This window comes from Rhinoraja longicauda, chromosome 41, assembly GCF_053455715.1.
Source record: "Rhinoraja longicauda isolate Sanriku21f chromosome 41, sRhiLon1.1, whole genome shotgun sequence".
NCBI classification, from domain to species: Eukaryota; Metazoa; Chordata; class Chondrichthyes; order Rajiformes; family Arhynchobatidae; genus Rhinoraja; species Rhinoraja longicauda.
This window is the reverse complement of record NC_135993.1, coordinates 3,329,205-3,353,667: the sequence shown is the minus strand read 5'-3', so window position 1 is coordinate 3,353,667 and position 24,463 is coordinate 3,329,205. Positions and strand designations below refer to the sequence as shown.

General features: G+C 50.3%; 1 protein-coding gene across 7 annotated transcripts in view; it reads left to right on the top strand.

The window, feature by feature from the left end:
• Positions 1-24,463, top strand: part of sipa1l3 (signal-induced proliferation-associated 1 like 3) — a 220,905-nt gene that overhangs the window by 164,948 nt on the left and 31,494 nt on the right. For 6 of the 7 annotated variants that reach the window (XM_078431200.1, XM_078431198.1, XM_078431197.1 and 3 more), the window contains 3 exons: positions 12,515-12,645; positions 18,842-18,960; positions 20,673-21,130. In XM_078431200.1, the coding sequence (XP_078287326.1) occupies positions 12,515-12,645; positions 18,842-18,960; positions 20,673-21,130 (708 nt within the window). The remainder of the gene's footprint in view (positions 1-12,514; positions 12,646-18,841; positions 18,961-20,672; positions 21,131-24,463) is intronic. The other variant, XM_078431196.1, reaches the window with a different exon arrangement.

Below are 24,463 nucleotides of genomic sequence, written 5' to 3'. Positions count from 1 at the left end.
TAGGTGACGTTTCACAGAGTGCTGGAGTAACTCAGCGGGTCAGGCAGCATCTGTGGGGAGCATGGATAGGTGACGTTTCACAGAGTGCTGGAGTAACTCAGCGGGTCAGGCAGCATCTCTGGAGAACGTGGATCGGTGACGTTTCGGGTCGGGACCTGTCTTCAGCCTGCTTCATTTTCCCAAGATTTTGTTCCCCCTTTGTCCAGTTACGTATAAGATTATTAAGGGGTTGGACACGTTAGAGGCAGGAAACATGTTCCCAATGTCGGGGGAGTCTAGAACAAGGGGCCACAGTTTAAGAATAAGGGGTAGGCCATTTAGAACTGAGATGAGGAAAAACTTTTTCAGTCAGAGAGTTGTGAATCTGTGGAATTCTCTGCCTCAGAAGGCAGTGGAGGCCAATTCTCTGAATGCTTACGAGAGAGTTAGTCAAGTCAAGTCAAGTCAATTTTATTTGTATAGCACATTTAAAAACAACCCACGTTGACAATGTTAGATAGAGCTCTTAAGGATAGCGGAGTCAGGGGGTATGGGGAGAAGGCAGGAACGGGCTACTGATTGAGAATGATCAGCCATGATCACATTGAATGGCGGTGCTGGCTCGAAGGGCCGAATGGCCTCCTCCTGCACCTATTGTCTATTGTCTATTACTGTTGCACCATTGCAGTTTCTGAGTTAAATGTTATGATTAGTCTTAATTTGAACGGGGGGTGTTTTACCTGGTACACCACCAGACATCAGCAGTTCATTATTTAGTAAATGCTCTAAATGCTGCATACACAGTTACCGTCTGTAAAATTTTCAATCATGTCTCATCAGTAATTATGTTGTACTCCAATCATTTTTTTATGATTTCAGTTCCAGCCACACCTTATGTAGTAATATGTTCAGCAACAAAGTCAAGAACTCTTGAAATATCCACCGGTATTACACCAAGGTGTAGATTCTCAGAAGAATTTAGATGAGCAGTCTAGTGTGCGTGTCAAAACAATTTTGGGTAGGAAGGAACTGCAGATGCTGGTTTACACCGAATATAGACACAAAATGCTTGAGTAACTCAGTGGGACAGGCAGACTCTGAAGAAGGGTCTCGACCCAAAACGTCACCCGTTCCTTCTCTCCAGAGATGCTGCCTGTCCCTCTGAGTTACTCCAGCATTTTGAGTATCTTCGGTCAAAACAATTTTGTTTTTTTTCCCCCCAAGCATGCTTTCCTTTCTCATCACTTAATATTCTGAACCAGCACAAACCTTTACTACACAGTGGCATTGGTAAAACAAACAATTGGGCGGCACGGTGGCGCAGCAGTAGAGTTGCTGCCTTACAGCGAATGCAGCGCCGGAGACTCAGGTTCGATCCTGACTACGGGCGCCGTCTGTACGGAGTTTGTACGTTCTCCCCGTGACCTGCGTGGGTTTTCTCCGAGATCTTCGGTTTCCTCCCACACTCCAAAGACGTGCAGGTTTGTAGGTGAATTGACTGGGTAAAAAAAAATTGTCCCTGGTGTGTGTAGGATAGTGTTAATGTGTGGGGATCGCTGGGCTACACGGACTTGGTGGGCCGAAAGGGCCTGTTTCCGCGCTGTAGAATCTAAATCTAAAAAATCTAAACAAATGTTTCTCTCCTGGTATTGCAATTAATTCACAGGTAGTGTCATTATTGGAAACAGATCAAATCCCAGGTTACCTCCCCCACCCCCCCACACACACACACACCTGTATCTACCTATTGTTCTCCCTCCCCCATCCCTCTTTGTGAAGAAGGGTTCACATGCACAGGACAGATTTGGAGGGATATGGACCAAAAGCAGGCAGGTGGCTTGGGCATGTTGGCCGGTGTGGGCAAGTAGGGCCGAAGGGCCTGGTTCCATGTTGTATTACTCTATGACCTGAGATGTCCCCTTCCTCGGGCTTTATCTGTCCCTGAAGAAACATAGAAACATAGAAAATAGGTGCAGGAGTAGGCCATTCGGCCCTTCGAGCCTGCACCGCCATTCAATATGATCATGGCTGATCATCTAGCTCAGTAACCTGTACCTGCCTTCTCTCCATACCCCCTGATCCCTTTAGCCACAAGGGCCACATCTAACTCCCTCTTAAATATAGCCAATGAACTGGCCTCAACTACCTTCTGTGGCAGAGAATTCCACAGACTCACCACTCTCTGTGTGAAGAAATGTTTTCTCATCTCGGTCCTAAAAGACTTCCCCCTTATCCTTAAGCTGTGACCCCTAGTTCTGGACTCCCCCAACATCGGGAACAATTTTCCCGCATCTAGCCTCTCCAACCCCTTAAGAATTTTATATGTTTCTATAAGATCCCCCCTCAGTCTTCTAAATTCCAGCGAGTACAAGCCGAGTCTATCCAGTCTTTCTTCATATGAAAGTCCTGCCATCCCAGGGATCAATCTGGTGAACCTTCTCTGTACTCCCTCTAAGGCAAGAATGTCTTTCCTCAGATTAGGTGTCTTTCCTCAGATTAAGAAGAGTCCCACCCATAACGTCGCCTGTCCATGTCCTCCACAGATGCTGCCTGACCCACTAAGTTACTCCAGCACACTGTATTGTCTCTTTTTCAGCTCCCCCCCCCCTCTCTTAAATCAGTTTGAGGAAGAGTCCCACTCACAACGTCGCCTATCCATGTCCTCCACAGATGCTGCCTGACCCATTGAATGCCTCCAGCACTTTATGTTTTGCGCAACTCCAGGCCTTATTATGAATAATAGCAGGGTTTGGGTTCATTGTTTGTGTACCTTCCTCATAAATGAGGCTTGACACTTCTTGGTACGGTTTTGTTTTTAAACAGATCTTGCACAAGACGGATTAATGTGCATTAGGTGAAACTTCTCCTTCTCTGCCGACCAACCTATACGTTCTTGGAATTGTACACTTTAATTAAGATGGGGGGGGTGGGGGAGAAAACAGTGAGGCTTGAGTTCCTCTGCTGAGAATGGGATGTTTCCAAATGCAGAACATTGTCAATCTAGCCGCTCGCTTGTAACACTGGCTTGAGCTTGCTTGATCAATACAAGTAATCTCTTGTTACGATGGGTGTGGCAGCTTTGCTTCAATTTTCCTCGTTGAGGAGAGAGAGAAGGTCAGAAGATTCTTAGAAACAGAAAATATGTGCAGGAGGAGGCCATTTGGCCCTTCGAGCCAGCACCGCCATTCATTGTGATCATGGCTGATCATCCACAATCAGTAACCCGTGCCTGCCTTCTCCCCGTATCCCTTGATTCCACTAGTCCCTGGAGCTCTATCTAACTCTCTTTTAAATTCATCCAGTGAATTGGCCTCCACTGCCGTCTGTGGCAGAGAATTCCACAAATTCACAACTCCCTGGGTGAAAAAGTTACTTCTCACCTCAGTTATAAAAAGCCTCCCTTTTATTCTTAGACTGTGACTATTCTTAGTCCCTGGTTTTGGACTCCCCCAACATTTTTTCTGCATCCAGCTTGTCCAGTCCTTTTATAATTTTAGAAGTCTCTATAAGTTCCCCTCTTATCCTTCTAAACTCCAATGAATACAAGCCCAGTCTTTCCAATCTTTCCTCATATGACAGTCCCGCCATCCCGGGGATTAACCTCGTGAACCGACGCTGCACTGCCTCAATAGCAAGGACGTCCTTCCTCAAATGAACATTCTTGTTGATGAACAGAGCAGAATGTTGTGCAGTTGGAGGTACCCCCTGTGAAAGTTGATGTATGGTGCCCCACTCTTCTGAACTGGTTGTCACAGGGTGAAGAACCTCGTCCCACGGCACAGGATCCCATCACAGGGAGAACATCAAAGCTAATCCACAATTATTCTTCTGGTAATTCCAAAGTTGCATAATTTGGAGTGGCTTGGGTGTTTTATAAAGGATTCAGGGGAAGAGTTTAGTTTAGAGATACAGCGCGGAAACAGGCCCTTCGGCCCACCGAGTCCGCGCCGACCAGCGAGCCCCGCACATTAACGCTATCCTACACACACGAGGGACAATTTACACTTGTATCGAGCCCAATTAACCTACAAACCTGCACGTCTTTGGAGCGTGAGAGGAAACCAAAGATCTCGGATAGAAGCCACTCAGGTCATATCATATCATATCATATATATACAGCCGGAAACAGGCCTTTTCGGCCCCCCAAGTCCGTGCCGCCCAGCGATCCCCGCACATTAACACTATCCTACACCCACTAGGGACAATTTTTTTTTTTTTTACATTTACCCAGCCAATTAACCTACATACCTGTACGTCTTTGGAGTGTGGGAGGAAACCGAAGATCTCGGAGAAAACCCACGCAGGTCACGGGGAGAACGTACAAACTCCTTACAGTGCAGCACCCGTAGTCAGGATCGAACCTGAGTCTCCGGCGCTGCATTCACTGTAAAGCAGCAACTCTACCGCTGCGCTACCGTGCCGCCCCGGGTCACGGGCAGAACGTACAAACTCTGTACAGACAGCACCCATTGTCAGGATCGAATCCGAGTCTCTGGCTCTGTAAGGCAGTGGCTCTACCGCTGCGTTGATATAATTGTGCCCCACTGTTCTGAATGGGTTAACCCAGGGTGACCAACCTGCTCCCAGAGCACAGAAGCATTCACTAGAATTGGAGAATCAACGTTAGTTTAGTTTAGAGATAAAGTGTGGAAACGGGCCCTTCGGCCCATCGGGGTCCGCGCCGAGCATATTAACATTATCCTACACACACTAGGGACAATTTTTACATTTACCAAGCCAATTAACCTACAAACCTGCACGTCTTTGGAATGTGGGAGGAAACCGGAGATCTCGGAGAAAACCCACGCAGGTCACGGGGAGAACGTGCAAACTCCATACAGACAGCGCCCGTAGTTGGGATCGAACCGGTGCTGCAAGCGCTGTAAGGCAGCAACTCTACCGCTGGGCCCTTGTTAATTTGTGAAATGGGTCATTAGAGTCCTGCAGTGTAGAGGCAGGCTGTTCGGCCCACAGTTGAATGGGCACCCGTCTATGTTAATCCAGCACATGGCCTGAAACCTTCCAATTGCCCAGGTCATTCAGGTGATTCAACCACCCAGATCTGTTTGCGTCATGGTGCAGGTGGCTCAGCCAGAGAAGGAGCAGGATTCAAGATCCCAGAGACATGGTGGGCCGCAGGGCCTGGTTCCACGCTAGAATCTGTAAACTAAATTAAACTAGTCCGACCGGAGACAAACCATGGAAGTTCAAGGTGGAGCTTAGTGTGTAGTGTTCTGGAACCTGATGGTTGTTGGGGATAAAAGGTGTTCTTCAACATGGTGGAAGAGGTTTACGACTCCTATATCTTCCCTGTCCAGAACCAGGGGCCACAGTTCCAGAACTAGGGGGGCACAGTTCCAGAACCAGGGGCCACAGTTCCAGAACTAGGGGGCCACAGTTCCAGAACCAGGGGACCACAGTTCCAGAACCAGGGGCCACAGTTCCAGAACCAGGGGCCACAGTTCCAGAACCAGGGGGCCACAGTTCCAGAACCAGGGGGCCACAGTTCCAGAACCAGGGGGCCACAGTTCCAGAACCAGGGGGCCACAGTTCCAGAACCAGGGGCCACAGTTCCAGAACCAGGGGGCCATTGTACCAGAACCAGGGGCCACAGTTCCAGAACCAGGGGCCGCAGTCTAAGAATAAAAGGCCATTTAAAACTGAGGTGAGAAAAAACTTTTTCACCCAGAGAGTTGTGAATCTGTGGAATTCTCTGCCGCAGAAGACAGTGGAGGCCAATTCACTGGTTGAATTTATAAGAGAGTTAGATAGAGCTCTAGGGGCTAGCGGAATCAAGGGATATGGGGAGAAGGCAGGCACGTGTTACTGATTGTGTATGATCGGCCATGATCACAATGAATGGCGGCGCTGGCTCGAGGGGCCAAATGGCCTCCTCCTTCACCTATTTTCTGTGGTTCTTTGTTTCTATGTTGTAGGAGCAAGGTGCGAGCGTGGTTAGTACCGTGTGGTTCTTTGTTGACAGTATCTGTCTTTTTGAGCCAGCATCTCCTATAAATCCGTTAAGTAAACTTCAACATCAACCATAGTGCAATAAAGACAGCCTGCTGTTTCGCTTCCTCGTGTTTACTGTTCCTGCACATTTATTTCCTACATTTCACATTGCTAATGGAAACTGGTGTTTAGTATTTTTTCCTCACGATATAATTTTCTTTTCTTACCGACGAGAATATCCTTGGATTTCCCACATTATACTCCTTGTGTCACCTTCTTGGACGTGCACAGGGTTGCCAACTTCCTCTCTCCCAAATACGGGACAAAGGGTGACGTCACCGTCCCGCGTGACCTCTTCCAGCCAGCGGCCACGTGCTCCCGCTCCACCAATGGCGGCCGCCCGGCGTGGGCGGCCGCCATTGGTGGAGCGGGAGCATGTGGCCGCTGGCTGGGTGAGGTCACGTGGGGCGCGGGGCGGTGACGTCACCTTTTGTCCCTTATTCGGGAGTGAGGAAGTTGGCAACCCTACTAATACGGGACAAGTCAAGTCAAGTCAATTTTATTTGTATAGCACATTTAAAAACAACCCACGTTGACCAAAGTGCTGTACATCAGTTCAGCTACTAAGAAACGAACATACAATGGCACACAAACATAACAGCACATACATAAACAGTTCACAGCGCCCCCTCAGAGAGCCTCAAACGCTAGGGAGTAGAAATAGTAGAGACAAGGGCGGTCCCGTACGGGACAAACTAATTTAGCCCAAAATATGGGATCTCCCGGCTAATACGGAACAGTTGGCAACCCTAGATATGGATGTGTCTGTTTTCAGTCATTGTATCTTTGTACACTGACAGCTGACGTCCACACCTGCCATCTTGTAGCTCGAGTATTTGTGTAGGTGTTTCAGTTATGGCTCAGTGGTGACCCCTCTGGGTGACTGAAGATGTGACCTTCACCCTTGTAAGATTGTTGAAGGTCAAAGTGGTTGACCTCCTCCATTGTCAGAGTGAGGCCCAGCGCAAATTGGAGGAACAACACCTCATATTTAGCTTGGGCAGCTTACACCCCAACGGTATGAACATTGACTTCTCTAACTTCAAATAATCCTTGCTTTCCCTTTCTCTCCGTCCCTCCGCCTCTGTGTGCTTCATTGCCACCTTCTCCTAGCTAACAATGATCTATTCTACATTGTCCTTAAGCCTTATCTCCTTTAATGTCTCATTGTCACACCTTGCCCTTTCTTACCTCTTTGGCATCCTCTCCCCTGACTCTCAGTCTGAAGAAGGGTCTCGACCCGAAACGTCACCCATTCCTTCTCTCCCGAGATGTTGCCTGACCCGCTGAGTTACTCCAGCATTTTGTGTCTACCTAATCAAGAATCTATCTATCTCTGCCTTAATAATGTCCATTGATGGCCTCCGCAGCCTTCTGTGGCAAGGAATTCCACAGATTCACCGCCCTCTGACTAAAGAAATTCTTCCTCCTCTCTTTCCTAAAGAAACGTTCATTAATTCTGAGGCTGTGACCTCTGGCCCTAGACTCCCCCATTAGTGAACTCGTTGATCCGAAGGGCCATAAACCTCTGAGATTCATGATGTGATGGTCCCCGTCTCATGTATTTACATTACAAACTGTGGTACCTTGCATTTGATTATATTGCAAGTTTTTATTCCGGTTGAAAACCATCTGTTGGTTGTTTCTCTTTGGCAAGGTTAAATAAATGTTTTTCAGCAAGGTAAACCCGCCCCATTGTAAACAGCAGTCATTCGAGCACCAAACTGGTTTGTCCAGTTGCAAGAATGTTAACCTCCATTGCGTGACTGAGATCTGTTTACATTTTCTGGCCTACAGCAGTACCAACATTGAGAGGCGGCCACTGAAACAGCCATGTGGAATGAAAGGTGTACTCATGGGTGGCAGCAGATTGCCAGTTAACAATCCCAGGAAAGATTAGTGAGAGTTATGTAGGAAAAAAACTGCAGATGCTGGTTAAAAATCAAAAGTAGACACAAAATGCTGGAGTAACTCAGCGAGTCAGGCAGCATCTCGGGAGAGAAGGAATGGGTGACATTTCGTGTCGAGACCCTTCTTCAGACTGATGACGGGAGGGGGCGGGGACTCTGACAGAGCCCTTGCAGGGAGTGGCTTAGAAAGTGGGATAACATTAGGGTTGCCAACTGTCCCGTATTAGCCGGGACATCCCGTCTATTTGGGCTAAATTGGTTTGTCCCGTACGGGACCGACCTTGTCCCGTATTAGGCCCGAGGGGCACTGTAGGCCCGGACAGTGTAGGCCCAGTGTAGGCGGAAGTTACGTAGCAACCCGCCTCCCAGCCCGGGCGGCCGCCATTGGTGGAGCAGGAGCACGTGGCCCCTGGCTGGGTGAGGTCACGTGGGGCGCGGGGCGGTGACGTCACCCTTTGGGAGTGAGGAAGTTGGCAACCCTGCTAATACGGGACAAACTCATTTAGCCCACACTATGGGATGTCCCGGCTAATACGGGACAGTTGGCAACCCTAGAAATGTCTCTCCAAGACAGTGCAGTGATGGTGTAAGTTCAGCTGTGGGCCCTTCAACCCCTGCTCTGTGTGTTCCATTTAGTGTGGAAGTTTAGGGGCACAGCACAAAAACAGGCCCTTAGTCCTACCGCAGATGCACCAGAGAGAAAGCTGGAGTGACTCAGCAGGTCGGGCAGCATCTCTGGAGAAAAGGAATAGGGGACGTTTTGGGTAGAGACCCATCTGCAGTTCCTTCCTTCGCACCGTAGTCCCACCGAGTCCACGCCGACCATCGGCCACCCGTTCGCACTGGTTCTGTGTTATCCCACTTTCTAATCCACTTCCTACACACTGGGAGCAATTTACCAAAGCCAATTAATCTACAAACCCGCACGTCTTTGAAGAAACTGGAGCACCCGGAGGAAACTCTCCACAGACAGCACCCGAGGTCAGGATCAGACCTGGTCTCTGATGCTGTGTGGCAGCAGCTCAACCCGCTGCGCCACTGTGCCGCCCCTGGACAGAGTTAGGCAGACAGGAACGTCCAATATCTCTACACAATAAAGACCAGTCATGCAGAGCATTGGCAGTGTTGCTTCCTACCGAGGCTTGTGGGGGCACATGACAAGGTAGATATCTCGCACTTTCCTGTTTGAGAGGAATGTTACTGCTGGGGTAAAGCACCGGGGCCACAGTGGCATTGTTACAGTTACAGTTTATTGTCACGTGTACCGAGCGAGGTAAGGCAAAGCTTGAAGATGAGACGAACAAAGTTTAAAGGAGACTAGACCAAGTGGACCCGTTGGGCCCAAACCTCTCCTGCATTGGTGCAGCACCCTCTCCTACCCCCCTCCCTCCCCTCCCCCCTCCCCCTCCCCACTTCCTCTTCCCCCTCTCCATCCCCCTCAACCCCCCTTATCCACCTTCCTCCCCCCTCCCTCCCCCCCACCTCCCTCCGTCTCCCCCTCCCTTCCTCCCTCCCTCGGAGATAGATTTAAACGTTAAAAGGTGGCGCAGCGGTAGAGTTGCCGCCTTACAGCGAATGCAGCGCCTGAGACTCAGGTTCCATCCTGACTACGGGCGCCGTCTGTACGGAGTTTGTACGTTCTCCCCGTGACCTGCGTGGGTTTTCTCCGAGATCTTCGGTTTCCTGCCACACTCCAAAGACGTACAGGTATGTAGGTTAATTGACTGGGTAAAATGTAAAAATTGTCCCTAGTGTGTGTAGGATAGTGTTAATGTGCGGGGATCGCTGATCGGCGCGGACCCGGTGGGCCGAAGGGCCTGTTTCCACGCTGTATCTCTAAATCTAAATCTAAAAAAAAAGATGTGAATAACTTTAAAAATATAACACCCATTTCAATAAAACTACTTGCTTTACCATTAAAGTGATGACGGTGAGTAAGGTGGGCCTAAAATTGTCACGCTATCGTGTACCGTTTTGGCTGTAGTTCGATCACAAATAAACAAACAAATGAGAGTTTTAGTATATAGATGCGCGGGGGCAAGTTTTTTTGTATCTAGAGGGTGGTGGTGCCTATGTTGGCGGAGATTGATCCAATAGTGGTGTTTAAGAGGCTTTAAAAAAGGCGTATGTGTGTGAAGGGAAAGGTGGGGGTGGTGGGGGATATCGATCACGTGCAGGCAGTGCAGATTAGTTTAACTTGGCAACAGCAAAGAAGAGAAAAACATTTAACGTTTCAGATGAATGACTGGTCATTGATTTGAAATATTAACCCTGTTTTTCTCTCTCCCTCTCCTGCTGAGTAGTTCCAGCATTTCCTATTTTTGTTTGAAGTTTCCATCGTCTGAGGTATTTTGCTTTTATATTAATTGCTTCCAGTTCTGTTGCTGAGCACTGGCAATGCTGTTTGTGCTAATTGATTCGGACAGACGCGGGGATTATCTTCTGAAAACATTCTACAGAGCAGCATTCTAGCGCCAGAGAGATTCCAATATTTCGGCCCATTTTCATTATCCTGCGCATTGCTTCCACCCCAGAAGGCTGACCTAATTCCCCCGGCTGTATTTGCACTTAGAAGCTTAAACCAACCACAGTGAATGGTGACACAAAGGAACCGCAGATGCCGGTTTAGAAAAAAAGACACCAAGTGCTGGAGTAACTCAGCAGCTCAGGCACATCTCGGGGAAAACATGAAGATAGACACAAAATGCTGGAGTAACTCAGCGGGGCAGGCATCATGAGTGGAGAGAAGGAATGGGTGGCATTTCGGGCCGAGACCCTTCTTCAGACATGTTGGGTGACTTGTGTAGGAAAAAACTGCAGATGCCGGTTTTAAATCGTAGACACAAAATGCTGGAGTAACTCAGCGGGACAGGCAGCATCACTGGAGAGAAGGAATGGGTGACGTTTCACAGAGTGCTGGAGTAACTCAGCGGGACAGGCAGCATCTCTGGAGAGAAGGAATGGGTGACGTTTCACAGAGTGCTGGAGTAACTCAGCGGGACAGGCAGCATCTCTGGAGAGAAGGAATGGGTGACGTTTCGGGTCTTCCTCTTTCATGTCCATCATCCGTGTTTCAAATGTTGACATCGCTGTCATCGTCTGTCCTATAAAGGGGGCAAACATTCCGGCTACAATCAGTGGGAGCCATCACTTGTACAGTCGACGATGGTGGTAGCAGAATTAGCTCAAGGCACTTCAGGTCTGAGGAAGGGTCTCGACCCTAAATGTCACCCATTCCTTCTCTCCCGAGACGCCGAGTTACACCAGCACTTTGTGTCTATGATGGGTGACGTTTCAGGTCGGGATCCTTTCGAAGAAGGGCAGCACTTTGTGCCCTTTTTGTTTTGCAGTAAATGATGTCCCATTAGGTTCAACAGAGCTGGCTTTTTGAAATTTTGGATGAATTTATAATTATTTTTGCGATTAGTTAATTATTCATGGGATGTGGGCATAATTGGCAGTGCTCGCTCATCCTTGGAAACCCGCGAGAAGTAATTGTTTTTTAGCCGCTGCAGACTCCTACAGTGCACAGGCAGCACCCGAGGTCAGGATCGGACGTGGGTCTCTGGCGCTGTGAGACACCAGCTCTACCAGCTGCACCACTCTGCTGCCAATTGCAGTAGAGGTCGACCACCGATTTTACGGCAACTTGTGGTCCGGCACCCCCTTTAATCCGGACAAAATTCGGGCGGCATGGTGGCGCAGCGGTAGAGTTGCTGCCTTACAGCGAATACAGCGCCGGAGACTCAGGTTCGATCCCGACTACGGGCGCCGTCTGTACGGAGTTTGTACGTTCTCCCCGTGACCTGCGTGGGTTTTCTCCGAGATCTTCGGTTTCCTCCCACACTCCAAAGACGTACAGGTATGTAGGTTAATTGGCTGGGTAAATGTAAAAATTGTCCCTAGTGTGTGTAGGATAGTGTTAGTGTGGGGGGATCGCTGGGCGGCGCGGACTCGGTGGGCCTGTTTCCGCGCTGTATCTCTAAATCTAAAAAAAACAGAGAGCACTTGAAATCGCCCCGAACATGTGGCGCCTGGGCCGGGCAAGGCCGGCCGGGCGAGGCCTGACTGGGACTTCCGCGTCGATCGGCTGGTCAAATTTGCCCCCCTGCGTCAGGGGACCTTGAACTCCGGCCCGGCCGGAGCTGGCAGATCCGTTCCCATTGCTGACCTCCGAGGCCGATTTTGCCGGCCAGTGTCTCGGCCCCTCGGCGGCCTAGGCGGAACGTTCCGGTACCGTTGGACTCCTCTCGGAGGCCGTGACCTCTGTTGGTCCGGCAAAACGGATAATCCAGAAGGGTACCGGAAAATCGGTGGTGGACTGTCCCAACTAATGACCCCAATGGGAAGGGTATACATTAAACGCTGTAGGAAAATAACTGCAGATGCTGGTACAAATCGAAGGTAGCACAAAATGCTGGAGTAACTCAGCAGGTCAGGCAGCATCTAGGAGACCCGAAACGTCACCCATTTCCTCTCTCCTAGATGCTGCCTGACCTGCTGAGTTACTCCAGCATTTTGTGATACCTTAAATTAACAGCTGGATCGCTGAGTTATTTCAATGCGAGGAGCTGCCAACGGGAGTAAGTTTGTTTGTTTGTTTGTTACCCCAGCAGGTACGGAGGGGGTCAACATGCGCTTCCACTGTACGAGCATCACAGCATGGAGGATACCATGTCGAGCGGCAAGTCTTCATCTGGAGGTCTCACAAGCCAGGACAGCACAATGGAACGGAATAAGAACGGTAAAGGTTCCTGCGACTGGCTCGGTTCAGTATTCTGGCAAGTCACAGAGCAATTCATAAGTCACCGAGCAGAATTAGGCCAAGCCGCCCATCAAGACTACTCCACTATTCAGTCATGGCTGATCTATCTTTCCCCCTCAACCCCATTCTCCCCGTAACCCCCTGACTAATCAAGAATCTATCAATATACGCCTTAAAAATATCCACTGACTTGGCCTCCACAACCCTCGTGGCAATGAATTCCACAGATTCACCACCCTCTGACTACAGAGATTTCTCATCGTCTCCTTTTTGAAGGAACGTCCTTTTAATCTGAGGCTGTGGCCTCTGGTCCTAGACTCTCCCACTAGTGGAAACATCCTCTCCACATCCACTCTATCCAGGCCTTTCACTATTTGGGTAAGTTTCAACGAGCCCCCCCCCCCCCCCCCCTCATCCTTCTAAACTCCAGCGAGTACAGGCCCATTTTGTGTCTATCTGCAGTACCTTCTGTCTGCTTTTTCTTGCATCTCCACTGTAGAAAAATGGTATAGGCACCATTTTGAAATCCAGTGACAACTGTGAGATCCTGCAGAAGGATAGAGTTGCTGCCTCACAGCGCCAGAGACCCGGGTTCGATCCCGACTACGGGTGCTATCTGTAGGAGTTTGTACGTTCTCCCCGTGACCTGCGTGGTTTTCTCCGAGATCTTCGGTTTCCTCCCACACTCCGAAGACGTGCAGGTTTGTAGGTTAATTGGCTTGGTGTAAATGTATATTGTCCCTAGTGTGTGTTAATGTGCGGAGATCGTCGGTCAGTGCAGACTTGGTGGGCTGAAGGACCTGTTTCCGCGCTGTATCTCTAAACTAAACTAAAGGAAGCTCGCCCGAAATAAAAGTGGCTTCCAGAGACAATATCCCGCCACACAACAATTTTATCTTTAATAGACACAAAATGCCGGAGTAACTCAGCGGTGCAGGCAGCGACTCTGGAGAGAAGGAATGGGAGGCATTTGGGCTTGAGGCCCTTCCTCAGACTGAGAGTCAGGGGGGAGGGAGAGGGAGACAGAGAGATAAGGAAGGCGAAGGTGTGAAAACGAGACATCAAAAGAGATGTGCTCATGGAAAATGTAGAATAGATGATTGTTAGCGAGGAGTGTAAGAAAATAACTGCAGATGCTGGTACAAATCGAAGGTGTTTATTCACAAAGTGCTGGAGTAACTCAGCAGGTCAGGCAGCATCTCAGGAGAGAAGGAATGGGTGACGTTTCGGGTCGAGACCCTTCTTCAGACTGATGTCAGGGGGGCGGGACAAAGGAAGGATATAGGTGGAGACAGGAAGATAGAGGGAGAACTGGGAAGGGGGAGGGGAAGAGAGGGACAGAGGAACTATCTAAAGTTGGAGAAGTCAATGTTCATACCGCTGGGCTGCAAGCTGCCCAGGCGAAATATGAGGTGCTGTTCCTCCAATTTCCGGTGGGCCTCTCTATGGCACTGGAGGAGGCCCATGACAGAAAGGTCAGACTGGGAATGGGAGGGGGAGTTGAAGTGCTCAGCCACCGGGAGATCAGATTGGTTAATGCGGACCGAGCGCAGGTGTTGAGCGAAGCGATCGCCGAGCCTGCGTTTGGTTTCGCCGAGGTAAATAAGTTGACATCTGGAGCAGCGGATGCAATAGATGAGGTTGGAGGAGGTGCAGGTGAACCTCTGTTTCACCTGGAAAGACTGTTTGGGTCCTTGGATGGAGTTGAGGGGGGAGGTAAAGGGACAGGTGTTGCATCTCGTGCGGTTACAGGGGAAAGTGCCCGGGGATGGGGTGGTTTGGGTAGGAAGGGACGAGTGGACCAGGGAGTTACGGAGGGAACGGTCTCTGCAGAACGCAGAGAGGGGAGGGGATGGGAAGATATGGCCAGTGGTGGGGTCCCATTGTAGGTGACGGAAATGTTGGCGGATGATTTGTTGGATCTGCTGTCTGGTGGGGTGGAAGGTGAGAATGAGGGGGATTCTGGCCTTGTTGCGAATGGGGGGAGGGGGAGCAAGAGCGGAGCTGCGGGATGTAGAAGAGACCCTAGTGAGAGCCTCATCTATGATGGAAGAGGGGAAGCCCCGTTTCCTGAAGAATGAGGACATCTCTGACGCCCTAGTGTGAAACACCTCATCCCGGGCGCAGATGCGGCGTAGACGGAGGAATTGGGAGTAGGGGATAGACTTTTTGCAGGAGACACGGTGGGAAGAAGTGTAGTCCAGATAGCTGTGCGAGTCAGTGGGTTTATAGTAGATGTCAGTCAATAGTCTGTCTCCTGTGATGGAGATGGTGAGGTCCAGAAACGGGAGGGAGATGTCGGAGATAGTCCAGGTATATTTAAGGGCAGGATGGAAATTGGAGGTGAAGTGTATGAAGTCAGTGAGTTCTGCATGGGTGCAAGAGGTAGCACCAATGCAGTCGTCGATGTAACGGAGGTAGAGATCGGGGATGGGGCCAGTGTACGCCCGGAACAGGGATTGTTCGATGTACAGAGGAAACAGCAAACAGTGATAACATGTAATCAGGGGGACTGTCGGACTGGTCGGAGAACTGGGAAGGGGGAGTGATAGAGAGAGGGAAAGCAAGGGGTACTTGAAGTTAGAGAAGTCATTATTCATACTGCAGGGGTGTAAGCTGCCCAAGCGAAATATGAGGCGCTATTATATCATATCATATCATATATATACAGCCGGAAACAGGCCTTTTCGGCCCTCCAAGTCCACGCCGCCCAGTGATCCCCGTACATTAACACTATCCTACACCCACTAGGGACAATTTTTACATTTACCCAGCCAATTAACCTACATACCTGTACGTCTTTGGAGTGTGGGAGGAAACCGAAGATCTCGGAGAAAACCCACGCAGGTCACGGGGAGAACGTACAAACTCCTTACAGTGCAGCACCCGTAGTCAGGATCGAACCTGAGTCTCCGGCGCTGCATTCGCTGTAAAGCAGCAACTCTACCGCTGCGCTACCGTGTTCTTCCCTGTAAACCAGCATCTGCAGTTCCTTCCTACATAATTTTATCTTTGTGTGCCTCGTCGTCACCTTCCCCTAGCTAACAATGATCTATTGTACATTATCCTTGAACTGCGTCCCCTTTGTTCTCTCGTTTTCACATCTTACCCTTCCGTATTTGAGTAGAGGAGCAGGGAGGTTCTGCTGCAGTTGTACAGGGCATTGGTGAGACCACACCTGGAGTATTGCGTACAGTTTTGGTCTCCTAATCTGAGGAAAGACATTCTTGCCATAGAGGGAGTACAGAGAAGGTTCACCAGATTGATCCCTGGGATGGCAGGACTTTCATATGAAGAAAGACTGGATAGACTCGGCTTGTACTCGATGGAATTTAGAAGATTGAGGGGGGATCTTATAGAAACTTACAAAATTCTTAAGGGGTTGGACAGGCTAGATGCAGGAAGATTGTTCCCGATGTTGGGGAAGTCCAGAACAAGGGGTCACAGTTTAAGGATAAGGGGGAAGTCTTTTAGGACCGAGATGAGAAAGTTTTTTTTCACACAGAGAGTGGTGAATCTGTGGAATTCTCTGCCACAGAGGGAAATTGAGGCCAGTTCATTGGCTATATTTGAGAGGGAGTTAGATGTGGCCCTTGTGGCTAAAGGGGTCAGGGGGTATGGAGAGAAGGCAGGTACAGGATACTGAGTTGGATGATCAGCCATGATCATATTGAATGGCGGTGCAGGCTCGAAGGGCCGAATGGCCTACTCCTGCACCTATTTTCTATGTTTCTATATCTCTGTGTCTCCCTCTCCCCCGACTCTCAGTCTGAAGAAGGGTCTCGACCCGAAACGCCACCCATTCCTTCTCTCCGGAGATGCTGCCTGTTACTCCAGCTGAGTTACTCCAGCTTTTTTGTGTGTCTATCATCAGAGATTATGCCCGGTTGTTTCATTTGGGGGCAGTACCCGCCCCTGCCCTCCTCCCCACCCACCCTGCCCAGCTTTTCCTTTCAGTAAACATTGTAAACCAGTTTGATGAAAGGACGGATGTGTTTTGTATTTGATTGTAGCTCTTTCCTCGCATTAATTAAACAATAACACTGAGCAGCGCAGCTGTGTTTAAACGCTTCTTGGCTGCTGGACTTTGGTGCTTCCAACAGCTCTATGAACCTCGCTTTAGACTTTAGAGATACAGTGCACTGCAGAAGGAATGTACAGGCGATAGAAGGGGAGGTTTCAACCCAAAACGTTGCCTGTCCACTCCCTCCATAGATTCGGTTAGGGTCGCCAACTGTCCCGTATTAGCCGGGACATCCCGTACTTTGGGCTAAATTGGTTTGTCCCGTACGGGACCGCCCTTGTCCCGTATTAGTAGGGTTGCCAACTTTCTCGCTCCCAAATAAGGGACAACGGGTGACGTCACTGCCCCGCTTCTGCCATTGGTGGAGCGGGAGCACGTGGCCGCTGGCTGGGTGGGGTCACGTGGGGCGCGGGGGCGGTGACGTCACCTTGTCCCGTATTTGGGAGCGAGGAAGTTGGCAGCCCTACCCAGTCCATCAGAACAGGCCAATGCAAATGACCCTCAGATGACCGATCAGCGATCACCCCGTACACTAGTTCTATCCTGCGCTCTCTCGTCTGTAAACTGCCCCTAGGAGCGGATGCAAAAGTGGGATGACATTGAACTAGTGTTAATGGGTGATCGATGGCCAGTCTGGGCTCTGTGGGCACAAGGGAACGCTTCCATAGAAACATTGACATAGAAAATAGGTGCAGGAGTAGGCCATTCAGCCCTTCGAGCCTGCACCGCCATTCAATATGATCATGGCTGATCATCCAGCTCAGTAACCTGTACCTGCCTTCTCTCCATACACCCTGATCCCTTTAGCCACAAGGGCCACATCTAACTCACTCTTAAATGTAGCCAATGAACTGGCCTCAACTACCTTCTGTGGCAGAGAATTCCACAGACTCACCACTCTCTGTGTGAAGAAATGTTTTCTCATCTCGGTCCTAAAAGACTTCCCCCTTATCCTTAAGCTGTGACCCCTGGTTCTGGACTCCCCCAACATCGGGAACAATCTTCCCGCATCTAGCCTCTCCAACCCCTTAAGAATTTTATATGTTTCTATAAGATCCCCCCTCAGTCTTCTAAATTCCAGCGAGTACAAGCCTAGTCTATCCAGTCTTTCTTCATATGAAAGTCCTGCCATCCCAGGGATCAATCTGGTGAACCTTCTCTGTACTCCCTCTAAGGCTAGAATGTCTTTCCTCAGATTAGGAGACCAAAACTCCATGCTGCATCTCGAAATTAAACTAAACTACGTGGCTGCTTAATAGATACACCGCTGCTTCTGTGTGTCACAGCTGGTCAGGCCACATCTATGGAGGGGAAGTTTTGGGTCAAAACCTCCCCTTCTATCGCCTGTCCATTCTTTCTGCAGACATTGCTTGACTCACTGAGTCCCTCCAGCACTTGGTGTTTTGGCTCTGGATTCTGGCATCTGCAGTTCCTTTTTGTATATCCGCTTCTGTATCTGTTCCTGTTTCACTGCCCTTCAGGAAGTGCAAGAGTTCCCATTGCTTGCTAAGTGTTGGAAGTGATATACCATCTTGCATGCCGTCTATACACTATAACTCTCGTTTGTTTGTTTGTTTGTTCCTGAACTACAGCCAAAAGGGTTCACGATAGCGCGACAATTGTAGGCCCACCTTACTCACCGTCGTCCCCTTGGTGCTAATGGAAGAGGTTTCATTGAAATCGGTGTCATATTTTTAATGTTATTCACATTTTAAAGTTTAAATCTATCTCCTAGGGAGGGGAAACATAGAAACATAGAAAATAGGTGCAGGAGTAGGCCATTCGGCCCTTCGAGCCTGTACGCACCGCCATTCAATATGATCATGGCTGATCATCCAACTCAGTATCCCGTACCTGCCTTCTCTCCATACCCCCTGATCCCTTTAGCCACAAGGGCCATGTCTAACTCCCTCTTAAATATAGTCAATGGACTGGCCTCAAGGAGGGAGGGACGGAGGGGGGGGAGGAGGGAGGATAAGGGGGGTTATGGGGGGAGGGGGGAGGGAGAGGGGAGGGAGAGCGGGGGTAGAGCGAGGGGAGGAGAGGGTGCTGCACCAATGCAGGAGATGTTTGGACAAATGGGTCCACTTGATCTAGAATTTGAAAATTAATCATTTAAATAATTTAAAATCTACGTTTCTTCCATTTCAGAGCCTTTGTGGCACGTACCAGCAGTGTCCAAGGTTTACCCAAACTCCAGAAACTATATCATTAAACGGGTCCCTAGACAAGAGCAAACCGGCAAGGATTCCCCCAACAGGAATGCCAAAGTAAGTCTCCTTTCTGTGGTTTTATTGCCTGTATCTGTTCTGAAGAGGGGTCTCGACCCGAAACGTCACCCTTTCCTTCTCTCCAGAGATGCTGCCTGTCCCCGCTGAGTTCCTCCAGCTTTTTGTGCCTATCTTCAATTTAAACCAGCATCTGCAGTTCCTTCTTGCAGATAAGGAATGGTTTGTCAAGCACGTTAAACGACCTCTTTGCAGATAGACACAAAATCGAGACAACCCGAAAGGCAATTTATTGGCGACTAGGTGCGGTGGAAAGGAAAATTATCCTAGTATTTGAAGATGGACACAAAATGCCGGAGTTACTCAGCGGGACAGGCAGTATCTCTGGAGAGAAGGAATGGGTGACGTTTCGGGCCAAGACCCTTCTTCAGACATTCTAGTATTTGTTTTGTGCCCTGTTCTCTCCCAATGACAATGATTATTCAGATCTAAGCTGTGTAATTCTCATTCTCCACCCACCTTACCCTAGACGGCAAAGGATTCTGAAGGCATTCTGTCCTTAACTGATGAACAACAGTGTTGTACAACTCATCAGTAGACAGCAGCTGACATACAGAGCCCTGTGACAGACCTGATATGCATGGCTTTTTAATACAATCTTTAATGCAATCTCTGCACCTTCTCGGTTGATGGGAACATTGTTCCACAGCGTGACTGCCTGAGTTTAGATTAAGTTAGATGGGGTGGGCAGGGGGGAAGTGAAGGGAGGGTGAGGGAGGGATGGGGGACAAGGGGTAAAGGGGGGAGTGATGGAAGGAGTGGGCAGGGGGAGTGAGTGTGTGAGGAATGGGGGAGGGGGGATTGTGGGGGGAGGGGTGGGTTTGAAAGGGGAGAGTGAGGTTGGGGAGGAGGGGGATTGAGGGGGGAGGGGTGGGTTTGAAGGGGGGGAGTGAGGTGGGGGATTGAGGGGGGCGGGTTTGAAGGGGGGGAGTGAGGGGAAGGGGTGGGTTTGAAGGGGGGAGTGAGGGGGAGGGGTGGGTTTGAAGAGGGGGTGGGGGATTGAGGGGGGAGGGGCGGATTTGAATGGGGAGAGTAAGGTAGGAGAGGGGGGATTGAGGGGGGAGGGGCAGATTTGAAGAGGGAAGTGCAGTGGGGTGGGGACAGGGGGAGGGGGGATTGAGGGGGAGGGGCAGATTTGAAAGGGGAGAGTGAGGTGGGGATTGAGGGGGGTATTGAGGGGGAGGGGTGGGTTTGAAAAGGGGAGTGAGGTGGGGGATTGAGGGTGGAGGGGCGTGTTTGAAGGGGGATAGTGAGGTGGGGGATTGAGGGGGAGTGACGGGTTTGAAGGGGGGAGTGAGGTGGGGGATTGAGGGGGAGGGGCAGGTTTGAAGGGGGGAGTGGTGGGTTTGAAGGGGGGAGTGGGGGTAGGGGCGGGTTTGAAGGGGGGGAGTGGGGTGGGGACAGGGGGGAGGGGCGGGTTTGAAGGGGGGGAGTGGGGTGGGGGATTGAGGGGGAGGGGCGGGTTTGAAGGGGGGGAGTGGGGTGAGGACGGGGGGGACAGGGGGCCGGTCGCTCAGTACCCGAGCCCGGCAGTCACAAGCGTTCCACCTGCCCCCTTTAACAGGCGTGAAGCAGCAGCTGTCGTGCTGGAACCTGCCAGCCTCGGCCCTGTCTCTGGGGGCTGCGGGCTGTCCGTCAGTGTGACTGCATCGAGTCGAGGCTGTCATTCTGATCCAGTGCGGTTTCTCCCTCAGGGCGACCCGCATTACTCCAGCCAGTCGAGCAGCAACACGCTGTCCAGCAATGCGTCCAGCAGCCACAGTGACGAGCGGTGGTTTGACAACGTGGAGCACATGGAGGCTGAGCTGGAGACCTCGGTGAAGGGAGCGTCCAGTGACAGCGGTATCGACACCACCCTCTACGCTCCCAGCCCCTTCGCTGCCGGCACGGCGGCCGCCAAGCCCGCGCGGCCCGCCGCGCCTTGGCGGGACAAAGAGCAGAGGCCCATGCATACGTCGGCCACCTACAGCGAGCTGCAGGACTGCACCGGCCGCATGCTGGACTGCACGCCTCCCCCCGTGGACAACAGGAGAGAATCGTCGCCAGCACTCAACACCAACGGCCAGAGCAAAGGCCACAGGAAGAAGGCCCACACTCCCACTCACTGCAACAGCCACGGGCTGAACGGCAGCAACGACAGTCCGCATCCCAGGTACGGACCACATCCGCACGTCTACATGGCGCAGCGGGTAGAGCTGCTGCCTCACAGACCCGCGCTCCATCCCCACTGCGCGTGCTGTCTGCACACAGCTTATGCATCTTTACATCGTTGTGCAAGTCCAGAACCAGGGGCCACACAGCCTTAGAATAAAGGGGAGGCCATTTAAAACTGAGCAACGTTTCACCCAGAGGGTTGTGAATTTGTGGAATTCTCTGCCACAGAGGGCAGTGGAGGCCAATTCACTGGATGAATTTGAAAGAGAGTTAGATAGAGCTCTAGGGGCTAGTGGAATCAAGGGATATGGGGAGAAGGCAGGCACGGGTTACTGATTGTGGATGATCAACCATTATCACAATGAATGGTGGTGCTGGATCGAAGGGCCGAATGGCCTCCTCCTGCACCTATTGTCTATGTTTGTGTGTTATACGTTACATCTCGCTGTAACCACGTGGGTTTTCTCCAGGTGCTTCGGTTTCCTCCCACACTCCAAAGATGTACAGGTTTGTCAGTTAATTACGTGCGGTACAATTATAATTTATCCCTTGTGTGCAGGTTAGTGTCAGTGCATAGGGTGATCGCTGGTCGGCACGGACTCGGTGGGCTGAAGGGCCTGTTTCTTAGCTGTATCTCTGCAAAGTCTAAAAATGTTGAAGGAAGAAAGCTCAGTCTTGGTCACAATGCCTTCTGTAGTCAAATAGCCTTTCAGCAATAGATGTTTAGACCTGTGGGAAAAAAACTGCTGATGCCAGTTTTAATCGAAGGCAGACACAAAATGCTGGAGTAACTCAGCGGGTCAGGCAGCATCTCGGGAGAGAAGGAATGGGTGACGTTTCAGGTCAATAGACAATAGGTGCAGGAGGAGGCCATTCGGCCCTTCGAACCAGCATCGCCATTCAATGTGATCATGGCTGATCATTCTCAATCAGTACCCCGTTCCTGCCTTCTCCCCATACCCCCTGACTCCACTATCCTTAAGAGCTCTATCTAGCTCTCTCTTGAAGGGTCGGGACCCTTCTTCAGACTGTCAGTCAGAGAAGAGAACCTGCAAGACACTGCTCTGAAGGAGCAAGTTCTGAAACCTAGAAACACCGTCTGGCAGAGACCAGGAAAGATTTCACCAAGGAGAGCAAGTGAAAGCTGGAGAGCATTTGCCCAACAGAGTTTCAGTGTCAAATGTAGACACAAAATGCTGGAGTAACTCAGCGGGACAGGCAGCACCTCTGGAGAGAAGGAATGGGTGACGTTTCGGGTCGGGACCCTTTATCAGCCTGTCTGTCAGATCAGTCTGAGGAAGGGTCTCGACCCGAAACGTCACCCATTCCTTCTCTCCAGAGCTGCTGCCTGTCCCGCTGAGTTACTCCAGTAATTGTGTGTCTACGGTATAAACCAGCAGTTCCTTCCTACAAAACGCAAAGTGGGGGTTTAATTTCTTATTGTAAGCCGCTCCAAAGTGTGCAGTTCCCCGGGTGCCATTTAGGGAGTGAGGTGGCAGGGCAGGGCTGTCTCTCTCTGAGGCAGAGCCCCACACTGTGTCATTGTGACCCGCACCCTGCCTTCCCATTCATTCCCAGCAGCTGCTGCCGTCAGGGGACGACGCGTCCTTGAAACTCAAGGATCTTGGCAGGGGTGTAAAAAGCTTGTGGTACGGAAGAGAAATCGTGTAATTGCCGTGACAGAGATTGTCCCGAGCACGTTCCGTGGTGAATGTTTGATTGTCCGCGTATCGCCACTGCCTAATCTCGGTGCTCCCCATAATCTCAACTATTAGTAAAACTGTCTGAACCGCAGGATCAGATTACAGCGCATCTGGCATTTGTTTTCCACTGCTGCACTTTTAACCGAGTTCTGCTTTATTTTTGAGTCTCCAGTGGCCTCCCGTGTGGCCCGCTGTTTAGTTTTCTCCGCCACTCTCCAGCACGAGCCACCTTCCGTGCTACACAAAGGCAGACGCAAAAAGCTGGGGTAACTGTAGATGTAGATTCTGCTGGTATTGGAAAGAACTGCAGATGCTAGTTTAAATCGAATGTAGACACAAAATGCTGGAGTAACTCAGCGGGACAGGCAGCATCTCGGGAGAGAGGGAATGGATGACGTTTCGGGTCGGGACCCTTCTTCAGACTGTCTGTCAGATCAGTCTGGAGAAGGGTCTCGACCCGAAACGTCACCCATTCCTTCTCTCTAGAGATGCCGCCTGTCCCGCTGAGTTACTCCAGCATTTTGTGTCTACATTCGATTTAAACTAGCATCTGCAGTTCTTTCCAACACCAGCAGAGAATCTACATTCAAATTAAACGAAGGCTGGCTGGAATAACTTAGAAACATAGGAAATATGTGCAGGGGGAGGCCATTTGGCCCTTCGAGCCAGCACCACCATTCATTGTGATCATGGCTGATCATCCACAATCAGTAACCCGTGCCTGCCTTCTCCACATATCCCTTGATTCCGCTACCCCCTAGAGCTCTATCTAACTCTCTTTTAAATTCATCCAGTGAATTGGCCTCCGCTGCCCTCTGTGGCAGAGAATTCCACAGATTCACAACTCTCTGTGTGAAAATGATTTTTCTCACCTCAGTTTTAAATGGCCTCCCCTTTATTCGTAGACTGTGTGGCTCCTGGTTCTGGACTCCCCCAACATTGGGAACATTTTTCCTGCATCGAGCTTCATTTGGATTGCCTTGCAGATGACATTTGCAAGATACGATGTATATCGGAGTGATGTTTTCGTTTAAGGAATGGGGGTAGTCTGATTCGAAATCAAATCTCGCAGCTGTTAACATCCGCTTGAAGTATGAACCGACACTCTCCTCTCCCACGAATAGTTTAAATTTACACTAGTCCTGCAGGCAAAGTCTGTTTAATATCAATATGATCACGTACAGATTGTGGGAGATGCCTGGAACAGGCGGAGTATAGTTGTCCATCTATTCCTTGCACAGATGCAGCCTGATCCGCTGAGTTCCACCCTTGCTTTTCCTCCCTCTCCATCCCTCTCCATCAAACCTGACTGGTTTGACTGTCCTCCCGATTAAATTTTACAGTGCGTGCCTCGTTGTCACGTTCCCATGGCTAACAATCATCTATTCTCCATTTTCCTTGAGCTTCGTCGCCTTTGATATCTCGTTTTCACACCTTACCCCCTCCATATCTCCCGTTTCCCTCTCCCCTGAAGAAGGGTAGGGAAAAAAAACTGCACATGCTGGTTTAAATCGAAGGTGGACACAAAATGCTGGAGTCACTCAGCGAATCAGGCAGCATCTCGGGAGAGAAGGAATGGGTGACGTTTCGGGTCGAGACCCTTCTTCAGACTGTAGAAGGGTTTCACC